Here is a 23,945-nt window from a genome sequence, read left to right on the forward strand (position 1 = left end):
AAAAAAAAAAAAAAAAAAAAAAAAAAAATCAAATGGATGTGATTTCCTCTAAAAAGTAATAACATTAAATAATAAGATAAGAGAGAAATCCTCTGATTTTGTCTTTTGGTTTGTTTGATGATTTCAAAGTTTTAACAAAAATAAAGTTCTGTGTCCCTGAAGAAATTAAATAATTAAAAAAGAGTGGCCTGGCGTGGTGGCTCACACCTGTAATCCCAGCACTTTGGGAGACTGAGGTGGGTGGATCACCTGAGGTCAGGAGTTCGAGACCAGCCTGGCCAACATGGCGAAACCCCATCTCTACTAAAAATACAGAAATTACCTGGGCATGGTGGTGTGCCCTTGTAATCCCAGCTACTCGGGAGGCTGAGGCGGGAGAATCGCTTGAACCCTGGAGGCAGAGGTTGCAATGAGCTGAGATCACACCACTGCACTCCAACCTGGGTGACAGAGTGAGGCTCTGTCTTAAAAACCAAAACCAAAACAAAACAAAACCAAATAAAGTAAAAATGAAAAATAGCCATCACGTAGTTATCGGAGAGTCAGTCACAAGCACCCTCAGCAATGGGGCCTAATTCTAGCTATGCCTGTGATATTAAAAACTGATTTAGAGCCACGTGGGAGAGGAGAGAAAAGAGGAGGTAAGGGACTGTGGATAATAGATTAGAGAAAAACCGAAGCGTGAGGAAGCAGATGTACTCAGTGGTAGATTTGTGAGCTTCTCTGTTACTCGTCCCTGAAACAGGCCTTGAAGATGTTCCTGTTCATCTGTAGCTGGAAGCCCCTGTGTGAGTTCTAGACTCTGTTCCTAGGAAGAAATAAAGATCCTCCCTAGGACCAGTTCTGTAATTCTGGACCTATTTCAGTAATAAAGAATATGACCTAAAGTCATAAAAGATAAGTTAATATGGAAGTGTGTCTTCTTTTTTGAGGGGGCAGGGAAAGAGTCTCATTCTTTCGCCCAGGTTGGAGTGCAGTGGCGCATTACGGGCTCACTGCAAACTCTGCCTCCTGGGTTCAAGCGATTCTCCCACCTCAGCCTCCTGAGAACCTGGGATTACAGGCGCTTATCATCACACCTGGCTAATTTTTGCATTTTTAGTAGAGACAGGTTTTCGTCAGGTCGGTCTTGAACTCTTGACCTCAAGTGATCCGTCTTGGCCTCCCAAAGTGCTGGGATTACAGCCATGAACCACTGTGCCTGGCCTGGAAGTGTGTATTTTATAGATGTGGTAGATGGGGAAGCCAAGTTTAATATCCTTTAATATTGAAACTAAACAGAAGCTTCTCTTTGGAACTATGGCGAAATGGAGATTTTTCTTCATGTAACCATGAATTTTTATGTCACATCTGATGTCTTCTGCGGCTTGCAGCTCTTATGAAGTAGCATAGATCCTGAGTTGGTAGAAAGGTTGTAAGAACAATGTAAAGAGTAGCCAGAGTGGGTTAAAAATTCTGTGCCATTCTCTCTAAGTCTGAGTCTTTTAGTTTTGATTAAAAAGATCACAGTGAATGAATTACTTAGATCCCTTCCTAAGGAGCTTGCTGGCTTAGAGACCACACTGATAAAACAAGAAAGATTAACTACACTGCATTTCTAATATGCGGTCCAGACTCTGTTGGGTGAATGATGAGGCCTAGTTTTGGTTATACAGATGACTGATTAGATTTTTCAGGTGAGAACAAGTGGAAAAGCAAGAATACAGTGTGTGATGTATCTAATTGTAATTTTTATGTATATTATCTAAAAATAATGACATAAATGGGTATTCTTATCTTTAGTTTCTTGGTATAAAAATGGGATAAAATAAGGGCTGGGCATGCCGTGGCTCACACCTGTAATCCCAGCACTTTGGGAGGCCATGGAGGGTGGATCATGAGGTCAGGAGATCAAGACCATCCTGGCTAGCACAGTGAAATCCCATCTCCACTAAAAATACAAAAAATTAGCTGGGTGTGGTGGCGGGCACCTGTAGTCCCAGCTATTCAGGAGGCTGAGGCAGGAGAATGGCATGAACTTGGGAGGTGGAGCTTGCAGTGAGTTGAGATTGTGCCACTGCACTCCAGCCCGGGTGACAGAGAGAGACTCCGTCTACAAAAAAAAAAAAAAGGATAAAATTATCAGAAACATTAAAAAAAATCTATACTAAAGCAAAGTAAAAATTATAATCATTAAACTTTGACTGCCATCAGTACCTTTAATATAACTTCAATTTTTACAACAGAGCTACATAGAAAATAAATATTCCATTAAGTATTGGTTCCACTTATGCTCCGTAACTTTTCATTTCTGCTCACTCATTATTTGTAGTGTTTGAAGACTTAAGAAGATAGGATATAAACATTTGTCACTTTGGTCTATTCTGCCTTCAAGTAACAAAGCCTAGATTATCTGCAAACTTTAATCACCATTGCTAGGTCTTTAACTGTGCCTTGCCACTGGCTGATTCTGTCCCTCTAGTCATGGTCCTGGATTCCTACCACACTGGATAACTTCTTTCCTAGAGCATGGCATTCCTCTACCCAGCCACGAGGACAACAACCTGAGGAGAACCCTCCGTGGGAGCAGAGCTCTCCTTTTCATCAGGTTGATCACTTGGTAACCGCATGAGTGCATCACTCATTCACGAGAAATGGACTTAACTTTTGGAACTGCTTTGCTAAATCTTGAGTTCCCATATTTTACAATCATTCACAGTGCTTGACACAATCACTTTTTGTCCTGAAGGAGTTTTGCCTACTTTTTTATTAGAACCATATTTTTATTATCCAACCTCAGAGATAAAATACTTGCAAAAATTCTACCCTATCATGTTCACATCAATTTGCGAATTTCAAATACGTCTGGATATATACAACATTAATTCCACGTCATTTAAAGGACCCTTTCATCTAGGTCTCAAGGTGGCTGTTTGTAGTAATGTCAGACTTTCAGAAGAGGCCCCTGATAATGTAAATTGGTGTTCTTTTAATTAACATCATTCCTGTTTCTCATAATGTGAGCCTTCCATCTGGGTCCTAGATGGAAGGTACTCGCTTTTGGTGAAGATTGGAATTGAGTCAGATGGATGGTTTGTTGACCAAACAATGAGAAAACAAGATAATCAGAAAAATTTGTGTAAATTTTTAAAGTGTGTTTCCTCCCTCCCCCCAGAGTGAATGCAAATACTTATTAAGTAAGGGATCATTGCATTCTACTGTATGGATATGAGACTTTAATTAAACAATTTTCTGCTGTTAGAAATGTTTCCAGCTTTAACCTATAAAGGCTAACATTATGCTGCATATTCATGATTGCTGTTTCTGTTTAAAGTTCTTAATTTTTTAAGCATTAATCAAAATGTTTCATGTTATGAACATAACATTTGTTAAATATAGAATTTTAAGGACACGTGCCTAGGAAAAAAGAAGAAATGAAAAGTTGTTCATCATCCCACTACTTCTAATGCTTTGGGGTTTTGGTATACCTATTTCCAGAATGCAAAGTATTCCTGTAGGACGAGTGAGATCTTGTGATATGCAACAAGCTATAAATTATATATACAAAGTGGATAAAATTCCTCATTAAATAGTAAGCTTCCATTATTTAAATTTTAGCAAACGTTTAAATTACATCTATAAAAGTCATCTCTCTATATTTCATCTCTGTATCTCCCCAAGCCCCTGAAGCCCAGTAAAATTTATTTTAGATGTGGTTTATAATGTTTGGAATGACAGCTACCCTGAATATAAGCAGATATTCATTAAAGAACAAAGGCTAGCAATCAAACGATTTTGAGAGCCCTGCAACTGAATTCTAAAATTTCCTGGGCTAAGATGAAGTAATACAAACCCCCCAAACCTGTCCAGCTTGGCCAGAGATTTCCCAAATGTCCCTCGGAACTCAGAGCTGCTGCTGCGTTGCTGACTGGTCCAGAGGCAGCTCACTGGCTCACAGGAACAAGAGACAAGGCTGATGTGCCCCTAACTGGGGATTGCTCTTCTGTGTGCATCAAGCGATGTTCGCTTTCCCCTTCCCTCCAGCAAAATGTCCAAAAGGGAGATTATGCCTGACTTATCTACTACAGCTTTTTAGAGTAAATGATGAAAAAGCTGAGAAATAACTAATAGATCCTATTAATTTGAATCTTCAAAATAAAGTCTGACAGTTTCACAACAAAGGCAAATGAGCCATCTTAGGTTGGGGAGGTGGGCTGTGATGCCTGGTCATATTAAAGAAATCTTATTAGCATCTAAAACAGTTTTGGAATAAATAAGCAGGTTTAGCCCTGCATGACTTGGAACTGACACTGATCTTATTTTACATTTTACAAAGGTTTGAAAAGGGAGAGAATATGCTAAGACGTCCAGTGCACACCTGACATCAGGCTTCTCTGCTAGCCAACGTGCTGAGCCAAGTGAAAGCTACAAGTAGATCTTTTGAAGTAGAAACGAGCCATTGGAAGAGCTTCAGTGTGGGTAAGCATCAACAGACAAATGTAGGGAATAATGAGGTGAACTGTGCTTATTGGATTATGGATTCACAATAGAGTATTTCTAGCATCTTTGTGCTGGGCACTCTGCTAGATACTGTCACACATTTTTTTTTTTTAAGATAATCCTCAAAACAAATGCTGCAAAGTCATTTATCCTCATTTTACATATAAAGAATCTGACATTGGAAAGTGTAAGTTACCCAAGGCCAAAGCCCGCACAAGAGGCAGAGCCATCCTGGAGCACAGCCTTCAGAGGCCACCGAGTGAGAATCCAAGGAGAGGTGTGGAAAGTGCTATAGACTTCATAAACTCTGGCATAGCTTTTACTGTAGCAAGCATTATTAATACATTATTTTAGACCTAACTGTGAAGAATGTTGGAAAATAAATACAAATTATTACCCTAGCCTAATAACACAGTATGTTTATTTATATTAGAATAATATGTGTGATCTTAACATACAACTTGTCCAAAAAGAGACATGTCAGACTTGGAGAAGTCCCAGTGATCAACAATAAAAACAAATCTGCTCTTAGCAAGTGGTCCCTGATTAATCCAGTGCCTCCTGATAATATGCTGCCTGACATCATCGCAGCGACACGAAAGCTCAAGTGCCATAACACGTTAATATTCTTGCGTATAAATGTTAACTTTGAACCTTTCTGTTTTCTCTTAAACAGGAAGGGTTTTTTTTGGGTTTTTTTTTTTTTGCCCCCTCGTCCCACCTGCATCTGTTTCCAGTTATGCCTTCCTTTTGGGGAACCTCTCCGCCTGCTATAACCCAGTCCTACCTTGTCAGTGTGCAGCGACTGGCTCACAAGTAGCCTTGTGACTCAGGTTGGTCAAATCAGCACCATTCACATTACCTGGTATATTCATTTCCTGTGGCTGCTGCAACAAATTACCACAAACTTGGTGGCGTCAAGTCATTGAAATTATTCCCTTGCATTTCTGGAGCCCAGAAGTCTGGAATCTGTTTTATGGAGCCAAAACCAAGTTGTCAGAGGGCCACGCTCCCTCCAGAGGCACTAAGGGAGAGGCTGCTCCCTCCAGAGGCACTAAAGGAGAGGCTGTTCCTTGCTTATTCTGGTGGCTGCAGGCATTCCCTTACTTGTGGCCCCATACTCCTATCTCTGCCTCAATAGTCACACTGCCTCCTCCTGTTCTGTGTGTGTGGTCTCCCTCTGCCTCTCTCCTATAAAGACATTTGTGATTGCATTTGGGGGACATCTGCAATATCCAGACTAAATCTCCCATGTCAAGAATCTTAAAGTAATCACATCTTTGAAGACCACTTTTTCCTCATACGGTAGCATTTGCTTATTCCAGGATTAGAACTTGGTATCTTTGGGCAACTGTTATTCAGCCAAGTGTACTTAGAATTAATGAGAGGAAATCTTGTTTCTTTTGTTCTGGATGTGGGCTCTGAGTGTGTGAGTCTGCAGATATATTGATATTAAGAGGAGAGTACCCACCAGCGAATGGGATCAGCGAGGGAGAAAGTAGCTCAGCAAGACAGAAGGAAACAGGGGCCTGATGACATCACTGTAGGATTCAAGCCGACCCAAGTGAGGCCAATGTCTGGACTACAAATTACGTAAGCCAGTAAATTCCCTTTCTTGCTTAAGACGTTTTTTCTTTTTCTTTTTGCCAACACAAAGCCCAATATAAATTACATCTTCACTATTAGACTAAAACTTCTGAAAAAGTATTTCACATTAGGTCCATTCATAATCTTAGGGATTTGGGAAATTTTTTTATTTAAGCCCAATGCTCTGGAATACCCACATGTGTGCATTTTATGAACAGTTACTTTGAATTGAAGGTAGAGTCAAGGTCTTCCTGAGACTTCTTGTGAGGTTTATTTTTCCTTTTTCCATTGTCCAAAGATGTTCCTTATCCTGGCCTTTCATGTTGTTTTTCTTTTAGCATCACCTGACTCCCACTCCATTTCTTTTTCTTTCTCACCTCAAAGGTCTCCTAATTGAAATGTGCTGAAGCAATTGAAACGTGGTACCTCGGCGAATTACTGTCAGACACTGTGGCCTTTGGACCAGCTAGAAGATTGTCACGAAAGGAGAAGTGTATGTTGGTGGAAATTTTAGAAAAAAGAATCTCATAAGAAATTTTACTTTGGTAAAGCTGTTTCTATGAAAAGAAAATTTTAAAAAGAGGTTGTGAAATGGGGAATGCATCTATTGACAGCTACGCTTTTCATATAAAATATTCTGAGCATATAAAATAAAATATACCTTGCAGATACAGAGATTTGGGGTAATGTTAAACAATGTAGGTGTCAAGATTTAACTTCAAGGAAGGCAACTGTACAGGCCTTTCTTATGGAATTTCTATTAACGAGATGGGGAAGCCTGGGCTGAATGGTTAGGCATGTGGCAGGTGTGTGGCCAGGTGAAAACTCGATCGAAGAGGGCGACAACTGTTGTTCATGCAGAAAGGAGTCTTTAGGGATGTGCCTACACCTCTCTTTCCTTTAATGTGTTTCTTAATAACTTCAGTAAGGCCAGAAATGGCTTCTGTACAAATCCAAGGCTGACACCAGCAGGGAGGGACACAGATTAATATACTAAAAGATTAAATTCAAAATGAACCTGAAAACCTGAATCTTGAATTAAATGTAACAAGACCAACCTTAAGTGGCCTCTGCACTAGGTTAACATTCAAATTCACAAACAAAAGATGGGGAAACTATGGCTTTACAATACTTTAAAAACAAACAAACAAAACTCAACATTTTTGGTAACTGCTTGCTAGATCAATATAAGCCAAAAATGTAAAAACATTGCCAAATAGTTAACTGGATCTTGGTGCTCTGGTAGACCACAGTCCAGAACCTGGGGAAAGATGCCACCTCTCAACTCCACACCTGCCCCTGTGCTTTCAGTGAGAACCAGGCAGACAGATTTGTTCAAAGGACAGTGACCAGACGATCAATTGCAGGAAGCCACACCATCCAAGGACGCACTGAAAGAACAAGGACTCTTGGGAAGAAAAATTAGAATTCCCACAGGAGTCATGGATGTGTTTTCAAAATTTTAAACCATACAGAGTCCTAGGGCCACTCTCTGAAATTTAGATTCAGTAGTGAGGGAGGAGATTTTCATAACTGATCCTTCTACAAATCCTCCCCCAGATGATTATGATGATCAAACAGATTTTTTTTTTTTTTTAAACCTAGATTATATGACTTCTAGAGTGGCTTCCAACTCTTCCATTCTCCTAAAAATTTTCATCTTCCAGATAACGGTGTGTGTGTGTTTTATATGTGTCTCACATTGGGTCTATTAACAATCTTAGGGACTTTTAATATTTTTTATTTAAACTCCATGCTCTGGAATACCCATGTGTGCATTTTATTACTATGAATATTTACTTTTAGTCAAAGGTAGAGTCAAGTTGTTCCTGAGAATTTTCAGGAATATATATGTCTATATTATAGATAATATACATATTTATGTATATATAATGTATAACGTATGTATAAAAATATACTTTAAAATCCTCCTTAAAATTGTTCTATCCTCAAATACGTATTATGTGCTTTTACTTTTTGCTGAATACTGAGTTAAATATCACAGGGTAGTGCTACTGCTTCTCAGACCCTGCTCACACCCCAGCCCCCAGCCTCATGAAGGTCTTTAGGAAACGCACTGCCAACTCCCAGCCTCAGAGACACTGTGAACATCGGGCAGGGCCTGGGAATCTGCCATGTCTAAAAAGCTTCAGTGATAACAGGCTTTCCAAGTTTGAAATCATTCTGATGCAGGGAACAAACTAGGGAAAGAAAATGGGATCAGTTCTTATCCCGGCACCAGAGAAGCTTTGCTCGTGCCTAAGTGTGAGGCTTTTCATTTACTAAAGAATTTTGTCTTTTATAAATTTACAAGTTTGATTTCAGGGACTTCAAGGGAGGAAATGATGCAGGTAGAAGCAACGGCTGGAAAGACTGACTGGCATCAGTGCGTTAATCAATTCCGGTTCTACCTCACCAGGTGTGGTGGGTGTCAAAACATGACCCAGGAGGCTCGGGGACCAGATCCATCATTTGTGCTCCTTAATTGTTTCTCGGGGTTTCATGTGCGTCATGGCCATTACCGCTAATGGAAGTTGTGTGCACTCAGCAAGGGACAAGACCCCTGATAATTGTAGGACTCTGTGTTTGAAAAGTAAAGGCACATTTAATGTTTTACACTTTTGAAAAGTCTTCCTGTCAGCCTTATTAATTTGCTCTTATTTTGGTAGTCACTGTTCTTTCGTCTGAATGGTTATTTTAAAACGTGAAAGGAACCTAAATTAGTATTATACATTTTAAGATGTACATTTGCACCCATCATAAACTTTAATTTATACTTTGGACAAATAATTGTAACAGTTGCTATAAAATCAGTTATTTAATAATAGTTTTTACCACTATATTGAATGCAGCGGGAGACAGGCTTAATAGCCTCGTGTCCACAACAAATTTCCAGCTATTATTGGAACATCCATGCCTTTGAAAACTCCACAGGCCAGCCAAATTCCTACTGATTGCATTATTCGAATCTTGCTAAAGACTAGTTCACCACGTGCACACAGTAGTTTTTTACTGAATACATCTGTTTCTCCAACTTCAATTTATTTTGCTTTCTCAGATTTATATCACTATAAAAACTACTGTTATTTTCAATAGAATAATTTTCCATAATCATATATATGCCCCTTCATGGGACATCTGCAATTCAGTTTTAAATTCAGTTCAATTCAGTGGGTAAATGAAATACACTTAATACTTGTATTTGTAGTAGTTAACATAAGATTTCAAGGGGGAAGAAAAGCAAATTTTAGACATATGCCAAGATAGTTAAGTAAGAAAATTTTAATTGGACTATGTGAGATAAAATGTAAAATAAAAAATACCAAAGTATGGCTGGGAGCCGTGGCTCACTCCTGTAATCCCAGCACTTTGGGAGGCCAAGGTGGGTAGATCACAAGGTCAGGAGTTCGAGACTAGCCTGGCAAGCATGGTGAAACCCCCGTCTCTACTAAAAATATAAAAATTAGCTGGGTGTGGTGGGGGTGCCTGTAGTCCCAGCTACTCGGGAGGCTGAGGCAGGAGAATTGCTTGAACTTGGGAAGCAGAGGTTGCGGTGACCGAGAGAGCACCACTGCACTCCAGCCTGGGGGACAGAGCAAGACTCTGTCTCAAAAACAAAACAAAACAATACACAACAAAATACAACTTGATCTCTCATTTTGGCAACTTGCTTTTTAAAATTACATTCCACTTTCTTAAAAGTATGAATATAGCTTCTAGTTCCTAATCCTACGATAACTTTGATTATCTGAATTTAAGAAACTATGAAATGATTAAATCCAATTAAGTGAAATACTCAAATCATCTAATTTATTTTTGTATTTTCTGTAATACCCAGTGTAGCACTTTGCACATGGAAATAGAATGCAACATGTGGGTGGATAAATGTAAGGATTTTTTTCAGGAAATGATTAAATCTTCTTAAACTTGAATCACTGGTTTAGTGGGCATCAATTTTTGATAAATCAAATGGTTCTCAATCTTTAAAATTTGCAATACCTAAAATAGTATGTAGAAGCAAATAAAGATCAACCAAATGAGAACAAGCAAAGGATATTTATACAGAGCCTGTTATAGCAAAGGAGTTAGCCACCATCACTTGTATTTTGCCAAGACTCAAAGGTAAGGAGAGGAGTGGGAAGACTTTATAGTGGAGAAAAAGCAGGCTCCAGGTGTGCCCTGATTGGAGGCCACTGGCCAGGGAAATTGGAGGCTGCTAACTGGGAGCAGGGCATCCTATGTGACTGGTATGGATCGTATATTTGGCTTTCTCTGATTGATCCTACGTTGGAAGCAGGGACAAAAATTAGGAAAGCTGTCAGTTATTAATCAAGTTCTGGACTTTTGGGGCTGAATGCTACAGAGGTTATTTTTTAATTTCCTGCACCGGTTGCTAGAGAGAGTAGTCTGACTTCCTATAGGTCAGAGTTACAGCAGACTGCTTTCACGGACTGGTTAATATAGAAAACTATTTGGCTTCCCCAGCTGGTTGCAGGAGATTGTGCATCAAAGTTATATTTTTATACATATTCTGGCCACTGTTCGTTTGTAGATTCAGTACCTTGAGCGCTTAGAAATGGGGCAAGTTGTATAATTCAATGAACAAAGAAAAAATTCAAGGTGAGAACCTATAATTTTGTCCCTTGTCCCAAAAACGTAGTTTGGCAATTTAGTTGACGTTTTAGGAAATTTAGTTTATAATTGTATTAAAGTTACATATGCACAAAATCTCTAGTAATGAATGCAGTATCCACAACCCAAACACACACATATGCATTTCCCTTTCTGAGAGATAGTCATTTCAACTTTGTTGGCCATTTACGTTGGTATAGACCTTCACATCTCTAACTATCATGTTTATACTGTTAATTTAGGACTTTGCCATTGACTCCCACCTTGGGAGATAAGATTTCAGATCTTTATTTTTCTAACACCCCTCACCACAACCACCTCTCTACTCCCATACTGTGGAAACGCCACACTTCTGTCCTCTCAATAGAGTTCTATGATACTTTTGGTCAGGGAAATATTCATTGTTAACGTTATTATGACAACCAATGCTGTTCGCAGCTGAGACACTATTGTATAAGGTGGTAACATTTCCTTTCCTTCCTAACATTTTAGAGTTAATAATAGACTTGTTTTTGCTGGCTTAAGTTCTAATCATCTAATTTCTACCACCAATTCATTCCAAATTCTACTCATAAATATTATATCTCCTCACTATGTCTAGCATATTAAGTGTTCTGTCAATTTCATCTTCTTGATGACATCTCTCCTGGATCCTCTGATCCAATCCAGTTTTCACTAACTTTTCTGCACAGCTCTCATCCCTGTATTATAAGCCTGAGAACTTTTTTGGCCTCTATTATGTTGAATCTCTTGTATCCCAAATTCTATACTTTTTTTGAGAGAGGGTCTCTCTCTGTCACCAAGGCTGGAGTGCTGTGGTACGATCACAATTCACTGCAACCTAGACGTCGTTGGCTCAGGTCCTCCCACCTCAGCCTCCTGACTAGCTAAGATCACAGGCATATGCCATCACCCCTGGCCAATTAAAAAAAATCTTTTTTCGAGATGGGGGTCTCACTATGTAGGCCAGCCTGGTCTTGCACTCATGGGCTCAAGTGATCCTTCTGCCTTGGCCTCCCAAAGTGCTGCGATTACAGGCGTGAGCCACTGCACCCGGCTGATGTTGTTTCTTTTTATGGCTGCATAGAATTCTGTGGTGTATATGTACCACATTTTCTTGATCCAGTCTATCATCGATGGGCATTTGGGTTGATTCCATGTCTTTGCTATTGTGAATAGTGCTGCGATGAACACACATGTGCATGTATCTTTATAACAGAATGATTTATATTCCTTCGGTTATATACACAGTAATGGGATTCCTGGGTCAAATGATATTTCTGCTTCTTGATTTTTGATGTATGTGGAGGGGAAAAGGCTGACTGTCAGCATTCTGAGAGGTGAGAGGAAAGAAGGGTTGACATGTTTCAACATCCATCACTTGCACTGTCACATAAACTTATTTTCAACTGAGGCACACAACCTCAATTGTGCCAGAGTCTCCACTAGTGGGAACACCTTCTGTTAAAACTTTGTCAGAGAATTAACCTCTCATCTTCAGCCAGAGAGGATAAGAGGCCTCAACTCACCTCAGCTAAGTGGACAAAGGATGATTTGGGGGAGGGGCAGTTCACTACATTAAAAAATATTTAACCAATCCTCCTGGTTGCAGCCTACTTTAAGCTCCAACTCCTGAGGCCTTTGGCACTTCTTTTGTGCAGATCAGAGCACTTCTTGGGTCTCCCAAATGCTGGCTGGCTACGGATTTGTTTTTCCTTGCTCTGTTGAGTCAGTTGCCACTCTTTTTTTCCTGCTTTTCGACTCTCAGAAGTTTGTTGCTCTTGACTTCTCTTGCATTCTTTGCCTTTGTGGCTTAATTACACTTCCCCTTATCCTTCTATTGTTATTATTTTAAGCTTTCAGGAGGAGGCAAAGGTAAAAGTGTGAGTTCAATCTGCCATTTTAAACCCAAAGCCCTGATAAATTATTTGACTTTTCTGCTCTATCTTTTCCTATAAAAAGGGCCTAAAATAGAGGCTAATGGTAATATTCATAAGTCGTAATTTTCATCCACATAGCACCTAACAGCATACTAAGTGTTTCACAGACATCTCATTTCATCCTTCTGATTCTTTCACAAATCAGCAAGTACAGGTATTGTTAGTCCCTCTAACCTGAGTGGAAACTGGATCAGAGAGGTTCCTGTGTGTCCCAAGGTCACACTGATAGCAAGGGGTGGAATCAGGACTGTGCATTCCCAAAAGAAGCATCTGTGAGTCACGTGGCCTGATAGAGCTATCTGAACACAGAGAGGACAATTAGAACAAGAGAGCACTAGGGCTGATTCTGGTTGCCAATTGAATATCTGTGAAATTTGACAAAAATGACAGTATTACGCAGGAATACGACATCTACATTTCTACCAAGCAAATATTTTTGTTTAAATTGGTAGGGAAACAAAATGAAACCTAAAAGTTCAGTCAAGATTTCAAGACACCAGCTTAGTTCCCTGGTAAGGATGTGTATGATACAAGTCATGATCTAAGCACGAAGCTCTATTGCTTAGGGTTAAATAGTGATTTTTTAAATCTCAGATGTTCCCTGGGAATCTTATTACCTTCAAGGCTATTCTTCCATCCCAAAGTAGCACTGAAACACAGAAGTGAACAGGCAGTATCGGCCTGTACCATCTGCTGGAATCTCTCTTTTTCTGATGAGCTATAAGGCTCACTCTGAAGAAAAATGCAGGCAACCTTGGGACTTACACTCCTTTGCTTCTTCCTGATTCTGTTATTTTAATGTTCATCCTCATTTTCAATCAATTAACACACACCCATGAAGTGCCTCAGTGAGAGATCCCAAAGGGGATGCAAAGAAGAAAAAGGCAGTCTCTGCCTTAAAGAGGTCATCACCTTTCCAGGGAAGCAAAACATCACATTGTAGCTATATTGTAGTGAGGCCAAGATCACACTTCCCAACAAAATAGTCACATCCCATCAAAATCATCTTTCAGAATCATTCATTCATTCATTCATTCATTCAACATCTAGCTACTGCCCTGTACAGCTATGGAATTACTATGCCTGACCTAGTTAAATTAGTGCCATGTTGAACTTGGGATTTCTTTGAGTGCTCTGCCATCTTCTCAGACTATTCTCTAGAGGTGGGCCATGAATCCCGATATTCTTGGACAGCTCTGCATTGATGCCTTACCGCTTAGCTTTAATTTCATTCCCCCCCCGCCCTTTTTTTTTTTGAGACAGAGTCTCATTCTTTTGCTAGGCTGGATTACACTGGCAAGATCTCGGCTCACTGCAACCTCCAACTCCCTGGTTCAAGTGATTCTCCTGCCTCAGCCTCCCAAGTAGCTGAGACTACAGGTGTGTGCCCCCACGCCCAGCTAATTTTTGTATTTTTAGTAGAAAGAGGGTTTCACCATGTTGGCCAGGATGGTCTCAATATGTTGACCTCATGATTCGCCTGCCTTGGCCTGCCTTGGCCTCCCAAAGTGCTGGGATTACAGGTGTGAGCCACCCCGCCCAGCTCATTTCCTTTATTCTTTCAGTTATCTACTGCAGTAGGAAGGGGATGGTTTTCCACATCCTCTCTGATGTGAGCTTACACAGTATATCCTCCTTCCTGAGGTGACAGTACCCTGCCCTCTTACTAGGGCCATAGTTTATACCATGGGCAGGGAGAAAGCCCTGCTTATCAGGAATACAACAAATATTCTCTCTCTCACCCTGAAAATTGAATTAAGCATTATAAAGGAAATAAACAGGGTGCTAAGAAAGAGAGTGAGAGGAGGGACATATATTCAATGGGTGGCTAGAGAATCTCTTTCTGAGAAGACATTAACTGGAACCTGAAGGTTGAGGAGAAACCAACCATGCAAAAGTATGGTTCCTAGGCAGAGATAACCAAAGATTAGTGCCACAGAAATGGCACAGGTAATGTTGATAATTGGGGAAGACAAGTAGGTGGGGTTTGAGCTGGGCCTGTTGGGCAGTACTGAAGGTCAGTTCACTCAATACCCATTCCCAGTCCCATACTCCCCTCCCTTCCTCCACTGGAGAGGAAAATGAAGGACTAAACCTCCCCCTCCACTGAAGCAAGCATGACCATAGGACATCATTGTGGCTAATGAGCTGTAGGAGAAAACCTTTAGGAGGCCTTCCCTTCCGGAATAAAATCCAAAGGCCACTGGAATAAGTCATTTTTGTCCCTTGCCTTTCCTCTTTCTTCTGTCTGGAATGCCGAAGGAGGTACTTACATTTTACAACCCGGAGAATGAAACTGACATGCAGGAAATGTCCAAACAGGGAGACAGAAGGAGCCTGGTTCCTTCCTGGCTTTGTGATGTGGCTGCACCACCTGGACTGCCTACCTCAGATTTTTTTTAATGTGAGAAACTAAACCCGTTTATTTGTTGAAATAATGACAACAGCAAATGTTTCTAGCACTTTCTAGGTAGTTTACATGAATTCATATTTAATCCTCATATGAACCTTAAACAGTGACTACCATCGTTATCCCAATCCTTAGATAAGGAAGCTGAGAGGCATGGAAAGGTTGAATAATTTACCTAAGTAACTCAGCAAGTAGAAAGGCTGGACTTTGAAAACAGGCAGTGTGCCCTTAACCAATGTTCTACCCCGGTGTTGGCTGGGTTTTCTGTTACCCACAGATTATCTCAGTCCTAACTTATATGTCTTTGATGGATGAATACAATTTAGATGGGAGCTTTTAGATCATTATCTAAACTAGATCAGTGTACCATGTGGCCAGTGGATGGCAAGTTAGACAACAATTTGATGGTGAGTTTATGGTAGAAAAAGTGACAAAGATGGAGATGGAAAATACAGCAGAATGGGTAAGAAAGGGAGCTCTGGAAATGAGCATATTTGCCTACAAATCACAGCTCTACCAGTTACTACTAGCTGAGTGACTGTGGCCTAATTATGCTGCCTTATCTTTATAACATCTAAGTCATTCTAGCTTTAAGCCTCAGTCTCCTCATCTCTAAAATGGGCATCAAAACTATACATGACTTTCAGAGGTTTAATGCCCTAGCAAAACACTTCGTTCATAGTGAGAACTCAGTAAATGTTAGCTTAAAAAACATACTGAGATAAGTTTGAATGTTTTCCTCTGCAGCTTGTCTCATCTTGACAGTAATGACTGTCTAGAAATTGTCAATTCCAACCACAACATTTGGAAACTTTAAAATATCAAAGATGAAGAGAGACTGAAGATGATCTTTTCTTTGATGTTAGCATTGAAATGTTTTTATTTTTTTCATATTCTGTTGGAAACCCAGCCTTATTACAGATCAAGGACCTAGGACGCCATTGTTGCAATAATTCAATCTGAGGCAGGAAAGACATTGTTAGCATAAAGTTTCTTAATAGTATTAGTCAAGCTGAGTTTTTAGAAACATACTGATCAGCTTCAAAGGATTTGTTTTAAAGAAAGTAAAATAAAAAGGAACTGCAAATCCATGGGAACACGATAAAGTACCATAATTTCCACCCTGAGTTTTGGAAAATCTGACGAACCCCCAGAATGTGTTCTGAGGAAAACAGTTGTCTCAAACAAAGGCACAAGAACTAATATGAAATGTTAGTTCAAAGGCTCTGGGCAAAAAGAGATACACGGGGACAGACGCTGTCTCCTTTAATGAACCCTCACGTGGAAAGTAGCTGCTACTTGGTGAGCTGCCGCCTGTGCCTTTGAACTGACTGTGATTCAAGCAGTGAAGTGTCATTTCATACTCTTGAGTGAGCCAGCAGATCTCTAAAACTTCCCAGCTCCAAAAAGTTCACAGAAAGCATTTTCTTCTAGTACTTCTTGGAGACTTAAACAAAAGTAGAGAGACTGTACAGTGACCTCCAGAAGGCTCTGATAAAATCTTCATAAATTGGCTTTTTGCTTTTTCTAGAGATGATTAACCAGTCTGAAAACCATTGCCAATATGTGTGTGGGCAGGTGGTTACTATGTCTACACTGTGGCTGCAGCCGCTGGTCTTGTAGATGGAACCCTGCTTCCGGACAGGAAAAAGCCTCATCCGGCTCTCCTGTCCTCTGGGGACAGGGCAGTCGGGCTATTCTGGTCAGAAGACTGCTTTTGTGTAGGAAGTTGTTTCCCCTAGTTCAGGATGCAGGAGTGGAATGAGAGGGTACAGCGTGACCTGTTGCCCCAGGGGGCCTCGGTGTCAGGCAGCCCTGGTGTTCTGCCCGCACTTGGATCAAGGAAGTCACCAGGAGACCTGCAGATACAAAGCAACTCTCAGAGGGGATCTGACTGACGTCAGGGACCTTCCATCAGGTCATTTCCTGGGTCTCCTAGTTCCTAGGAGCACAGGCTCAGACATGGCTGTAATACTCATATTCTCTGGTACTGTATATTGAGATTGCCTTGTAAGATCTGCCCTGCTACTGATCCCGTGACTACAAGAAGAATTTTTAGAGATTATCAACCTACCTAGTCATTTTACCTAAAATAGAGAATAGGTAAAAGTTCCAATCAGAAAAGATTTTATAAAATGTGACCTATGTGTAAATTGTGAACTTTCAGTCCTATTTGATAAAACTAAATAAAAGAGCTTCATGAGAAACTCTGTCACAGATCTTAGCTCATCCTTATTCATCAATCAAAGTCTAGTAATTGAGGGCCCAGTATACTACCTTCCATGTGCACAGGCTTTCCCTGTTTATAAAGAACTTTCACACATACTGTCATTGGCTCTCCCACAACACAATGAAGGTAGACAGCACAGGAGTCATTCTCATTTTGTAGATGGAGAAACACTAAGGGCCTGCCATGATAAACCATGCAGTTTTACTGGTGCTGAGTCTGGCAGCTGATATAAACTATTATGCCCAGAAAGAAGTGTGACAAGAAAGGACAGGAACATCCTATTGGAAAGTCTTTCCATCTAAATAACTGGGCCCAATTAGATATTTCCAATCCATCTGCACACGTATAAAACCCCAGCATGGAGTTTATGCATGGCCAGTTCTCTTTAGTATTTAATTTAAAAATCATTGGTTAATATCATCATCAACAACAACTTTTACATCACTAATGATGTGCCAGGAACTGATCTTTTTTTGAGACAAGGTATTTGCTCTGTTGCCTAAGCTGAAGTGCAGTGGTGCAATCATGGCTCACTGTAGCCGTGACTCTAAGGTTCAAGTGATCATCCCACCTCAGCCTTCCAAGTAGCTGGAACCACAGGCGTGTGCCACCATGCCCCGCTAATTATTTACTTATTTTGTATAGAGACAGAGTCTCACTATGTTGCCCAGGCTGGTCACAAACTCCTGGGCTCAAGTGACCCTCTTGCCTTGGCCTCTCAAAGTGCTGTGATTATAGACATAAGCCACTGCACCCAGCCAGGAACTATTGTTTTATTACAATACTTATTACATTATTATTTAATCCTCACAACAACTCTGTGAAGTGTGGACAATGATCATCTTTGTTTTACAGATAAGGAAACTGAAACACAGAGAAGTTAAGTGAACTTCCAAGTGTCACACAGGGTAACAGTGTAAGAGGCTGATAACGTTTTCCTAACATAAAAAAGAGTATGCAATACACTGCCTCAGCACCAACAATGCAGAGATTAATTTATATTCTGTGGGTAATGTGAGCAAAGCAAAGAACTAAAACCTATTACCTCTCTGCTTTTAATCAGGCCACAAGAAGGAATTCCTGGGGCATCTAAACAATTCATCCTAGTGGTTTAAGCCTTTATACAAAAGTGGCTTTGAACTATGCTTGGATGAGCTTTGCCTTTTGTCAGTGACAGGTTCTGACCCTAGGTAGGATATGAACAGCCACAAAAAAGGGCACCTGCTCCCTTTTTGTCATTTGTTCAGGTGAAACAGGGCTTTGCTGGTGACAGTTTAAATGACCTGGTTTCTTCTGACCCCTGTGAAAAACTAATGATGTGTTTTTCATTTTCATCCCGTTTTCCCTGGTTTCATGTATACACATTTAAAAGGTGAGGGAAGCTGTGAAGTGAAGTCAGTCCTGGGTGAAAAGTTTTATTTGCTCCTCTCATGCCTGAAGCTAAGTAAAGTCGACGCAAATCGTGCGTGTGCACAAGGACAGGGATCTGCATATCACGTGGCCAAGGCCCCACTGCTGCGCGTGCCTGCACAGTCCTCTGAGGTAAAGAATAATGGGGGCAAGATGGGTGGGGAGTGGGATGAGGCACTACTCACTCCCAGCTTTGCTTAATCAGAGATCAACATAATAAATAATCAAGTTTGCTCAGCACCTCAGAGTTTACACAGAGCTTTCACATATAATTCCATTTCTACAAATCAGGAAGTGGAAATGAACTCGTTTAACTCACACAGTTGGGATTCAAATGAAGTTGGACTCTAGGTAGTGCTCTCTCTGTCTCTCTTTTATCCCTTCCTTCTTCCCTTCCCTCCTTCCTTCCCTTCTTCCCTTCCCTCCTTCCCTCCCTTCTTCCCTTCCTTTCATTCTCCTACCTATCCTTCCTCACTCCCTTCCTACAACTTGCTATCCTTGATAAACAAAAGAGAATATATCATTTTGGAAACCTATACAAGAATGCTTATTTACATTTTCCATTTCTCTCAAACCATACTTTCATAATCCCAACATGCATCTAAAAGTGGGAAGTAATCATTTCAGCAAGGCCTAGGTAAGACAACATGAACAATGGAAACAATGACAATCTTTTCTTTTTCCATCTGGTTACAAGTGAGTGACCTTGGGAGGCATCTAAATGATCATTTTGTCCATGCTTCTTGGCAAATACTTCGGCTAGTTTAGGAACTTTCCGCATGGGGTTAACCTCCTAATTCAACATAACGTTTTGGGTAGGTAGGGATAGGTTATGGTCAGATCAGTTTTCATTTTTATACTTACATTTTGACTTTAATGGGGTTTGGACAAATCTCAAGAGCAGAGTTACTGTTGCCAGGCACCAGCACCGCACAAGTACAGCCAGCAATTCTGCCCACCAACTGGCAGGATGGGCTCCTGCACTGGGCATCACAAACCTATAAAGATACATTTATTAAGGAACATACAGCCACTTCTGTCAGTAGGGGTCTGGTGCTCAGTGTTAAGACTGCATAAAACATAACCCTAAACCTTTGCTTTCAAAACCAACACTGTTAAGGCCCCAGAGAAACACTTTTCCCCTATAGCCCCTTGTCCTTGAAACAAAGGTGACTGCGTCCCACAACCTGAAGATTTGCAGGGTGTGCTGCTGCTGACGTGGAAGATGGACGCTCCTAAACGTGTGGATGATGTATAGTGGAGGCACTTGATTAAAAGAAAAGTCAAATGAATTAAACTGTCAAAACCTTCCTTTTAGATAGCAAGCATGTTACACAGTCTCAAATAATGAGGATTTCCTAGCAATTCCAAACATCCATTTTCTTGCTTCTCTTTTTGTTCCAATTCATGGTTCTGGAAGAAGTCATACAGCAGTATAGTATTTGCATGCAGTTGAACATGGTGATTGGCCAGTATTTTGCAAAATTAAATAATTAATGTTACTGTTAAAATGGCAGATATGAAGTTATAACACATGAAACATAATACTGATTATTTATGTTAACAACCAGGTGGACAATGAATGCTGGAATTGCTAAGAAGTTTATGTTTTATTTACACATTAATAAGGTGTAATTACATTTCCAAATATTAAATAAAATGTTTACACTTTAAAAAATAACTTTTATTTCAGTGTTTATATTCATTGTCATAATTTGTATTTTGCATTTTAATTCTAATAGATAACTTTAAATCATTTGAAAGAAAACTTTTAACAACTATAGAAAAGTAATTCTAATTTTCTGAAATAAAAAAAGTAATTTACATTTGTGGTATAAGTACATATATTTTGTATGATTTGACTACATTAATCATTTATTTATTTTTTTAGAATTGGGATTTCATTCTTCACCCAGATGGAGTGTAGAGTGCACAGCTCATTGCAACCTGAAACTCCTAGGCTCAAATGATCCTCCAGCCTCAGCCTCCTGAGTAGGTGGGACTACAGGGATAAATCACCATGTTTCACTATTTAAAAAATTGTTTTGTAGTGACAGGATCTTGCCATGTTGTCCAAGCTGGTCTAGAAATCCTGGCCTCAAGTAATCCTCTGGCCTCTGCCTCTTGAGTCGCTGGGATTACAGGTGTGAGCCACCTTACGGGGCCTGAATAGATGAATCTTTTAGATTAATGTTGTTCAATAGCACTTTCTGTGATGATGGACTTGTTCTCTCTCCATATTGTATAATACATGGCTCTAGCCACGTGAAGCTACTGAGCATTTGAAATGTAGCTTGTGCCACTGAGGAACAGAACACCTGAAATGCTGTTAGGTGCTACCATACAGAACAGCAAAGCTTTCAATCACTGCTGTCAGTGGAACACAAATTCAGTGAAAATCTTGATTATAACAACACAGTGATTTTACTAAAGAGACATATCAATTTTATAGAATAAATATATATGAATCATGTATCTTTGTCACTTATTCATATAGCCTATCAAAGAAAATCTAGACATAGCTAATGTCTAGTAGATATGCACAATTCAGTTGCTGATTTTGTTTTTTGTCATATAAAATCTGTAGGTATTATCTTTCAATTTGGTTGTTATATGTATCAAGGTAGGAATATATATAGTAGTTTGCTAGCTTGATCAATAACTTTGAAATATTAGGCATATGGTAAGTGGCTATGCATTTGTACTCTTGCCCAAGCCTACCAATGTCAGGGGCTGGCCTGACAGCACCCCTAACTCTGAGCAGCCATTCTGCAAATGTCACTATTGTCCCCAGTGAGTCAGGAGTGAAATGTGGTTACAACTAAATCTCTACTGCTGAAAAAACAAGTCAAAGCAAATGTCCCACTGGGAGGATTCCTACAGCATCCCTTCCTTAGAGGAAGTCCAATCCATTCATTTCACCAGAGGACTTCCATTTAGGCTCAAAGGCTGCTCTGACCGGTTACCTATAAGAGGGAGTAAACTAACAGTAGTTGTCATGAATTAAGAGGGCAGAAGCTGCTGGCAAAAATCCTACCACCCTTTGAAATGTGGATGGAAGGCTGCAAAGGGTAGTCAACTTAACATTGTAAAGATAGAGAACAGGGGTAATGGAAAATTACAGACCCTGCCACTAAGCTTTAAGTAACAATCGCAAGGGACAGGGTTTGTAGAGGTTACCAAGGGGAGTCCTGTGGCAGCAGCAGTTGGAGTACTGGCAGGGCTGTCTGTCTACTGCCTCAGTGGCAGGTCCCAAGTGTGGTCCCTTCCTCTTCCATCCTCCTCCTCCTCGTCCCCCCACCAGGGGATTGAGTTTCCCTTGCCCACAGTCGTAACCTGCTTATTGACACATCCCATATCAATGTCTGCTTTTTTTCCCTCTGTCTTGCTGTCTCACCTTCCTTATAGTGATTTCTGGGATCACTTCCCCAATTCGAAACCACTTATAATTAAATCCTAACCTCCAGGTCTGTTTCTGAGGGAGCCCAGCCTAAGACAACCTCCAGTACTTAGCACAGTGCCTGACATATGGTATTGCCTCAGCAGATATTTGCTGAAAGAATTAAAATACTTTGCAAATGAAATCTTACCCTAATATTAACTTCACCTAATTTAAAGAAGTTACTCTGAAGCAAAGCGATTAGATCAACTTTTATCCCCCTAGCTTCCACCTCTGTCCTCCCACTAGCAGAAAAACTCCATTGAAAAGTCTATTACTATTTTTTTTTAAAAAAAGCAAATTTGAACTCCAGTATAGAACACAAGTACATCAAAATTGAAAGCCCAGGTTGCAGATTTGACCATCTGCACTTGCTGATCTTGAAGACACTGCTTCCTTCCTGAGATTTCAATGTTCATTTCACAATTAAAGATAAGGTTCCATAAGCACATAGTTGGGAGAAGTGGCAGGATGATGTAAGGTCATATTAACAAGTAAATGATTAATATAGAGACTTCTAAAGAGCAGGTCTGGTAAGTATCTACTAAGTGGACTTCCTGAAGTAAGAAGAGTGTTGGTTGCTACACTACAGGCAAAAGTCTTCTAGTCCCCAAATTTGCCTTGGGAGGACGACAGCTCTATCTTTCTTGGTTCTGGTGTACATTGGAGACAGGGTCAATTTGAGAGTGGAATCCATTTATTTTTTACGTCTTTATAAGCACTAGAAAGCAGTGAGCGCTAAGCAGAGGACCCCTCTTGTGGAAAAAGTGCAGGAGAACTCCCGGGTGCCTCTGCATCACCGGTTTGCCTTCTAGCCAGAATCATTGCTAGAACCCTGTCACTCAGTTACGTTGGTTCCTAATTTAACCTCTTCCCAACCCTTCTATTGTGTTCAGTTAGCTAGGCCAGGAGCTTACAGCTGTCTGGTTGGTGCTGGCTAAATGTGCTTATTCCCTGGAAGATAGAAGGATCACTTACAAAAAATTTTACAATTAAAATAAAAAATTTACTCTTTGCTGAAGCATTGTAAGGTTTTTTCATTCACTCAGACCCAAAATAGTAAAACTAAAATATTTCAAGACATTACTTGATTCACTCCCCACTTTTCTTTCTCCCGTTTCCCAGCACTTTGCACCAGATACAGAAACCACGGGTTATGTCCAAACCCTGGTTTTGGTGTGACCACCACCTTCCGTGTACTGCCTGCGGCTCGCTCCGGGCCCACACGGGACGCCGAGGCATGATGAGGAGGCAGAACAGCAGAAACTGCTTCCCCGGCGCCAGTGCTCGGGGCCAGCGGCGTGTACCCCGCGGGCCCGGCCGGGAGCGGGCTGGCGATCGCCGGGCTCGGAGCTCCCGGCGCCCGCCAACTTCGCTCCGCCCGCGGCGCAGAGGACCTCGCAGCCCTCTGGAGCCTCCGCGATCGCCTGGCTCGCGTTTCCCGCAGCCGCCGAGGAGCGCAGGCCCGGCGACTCCGGGTGCAGCTGGTCCTGTGCGGTGACATCGCCGTCCGGCGCCGGGCTCGAAGCCGCTTGGCTCGGCCCGCTGGGTCGCAGGCCGCTGGTCCCGCCCGGCCGCGCTCACAAACTACTCGCGGCTCGTGACCCGGGACAAACTTCTGGCGGCGGCGCAGCCCCTTCCACAGTCACCCTCCCCAGGGCCAGCCACCAAAATAGAAGACGCGGCCGGGGCGAGGAGGTGGGCGGGGGGAGCCCGGTGGCCGCTCCTCCCCGCGCGGCTGACGCCCGCTTCGGCGGCGGCAGTGGCTGTGGCCGCGGGGCCGCCCCCAGCAGAGCTCCCGGAGGCGCTCGGGCGCGG

At 41.2% G+C, this 23,945-nt stretch overlaps 1 protein-coding gene across 4 annotated transcripts in view; it reads right to left on the reverse strand.

Moving 5' to 3' along the window:
• The window catches only part of LOC108523904 (uncharacterized), a 130,493-nt gene extending 106,664 nt beyond the window's left edge, over window positions 1-23,829 (reverse strand). For 3 of the 4 annotated variants that reach the window (XM_017864673.1, XM_017864670.1, XM_017864672.1), the window contains exons 1-2: window positions 23,215-23,829; window positions 19,553-19,686 (exon numbers count right to left, since the gene is read on the reverse strand). In XM_017864673.1, coding sequence (XP_017720162.1) covers window positions 19,553-19,686; window positions 23,215-23,631 — 551 coding nt within the window. In that variant the 5' untranslated portion in view covers window positions 23,632-23,829. Of the gene's footprint in view, window positions 1-16,017; window positions 16,908-19,552; window positions 19,687-23,214 lie in introns of those variants that run through there. The other variant, XM_017864671.1, reaches the window with a different exon arrangement.
• Between the last annotated feature and the right edge of the window lie 116 nt (window positions 23,830-23,945).

The sequence above is a fragment of the Rhinopithecus bieti genome, unplaced genomic scaffold, assembly GCF_001698545.2.
Source record: "Rhinopithecus bieti isolate Rb0 unplaced genomic scaffold, ASM169854v2 scaffold_73682, whole genome shotgun sequence".
In the NCBI taxonomy this organism is placed as follows: Eukaryota; Metazoa; Chordata; class Mammalia; order Primates; family Cercopithecidae; genus Rhinopithecus; species Rhinopithecus bieti.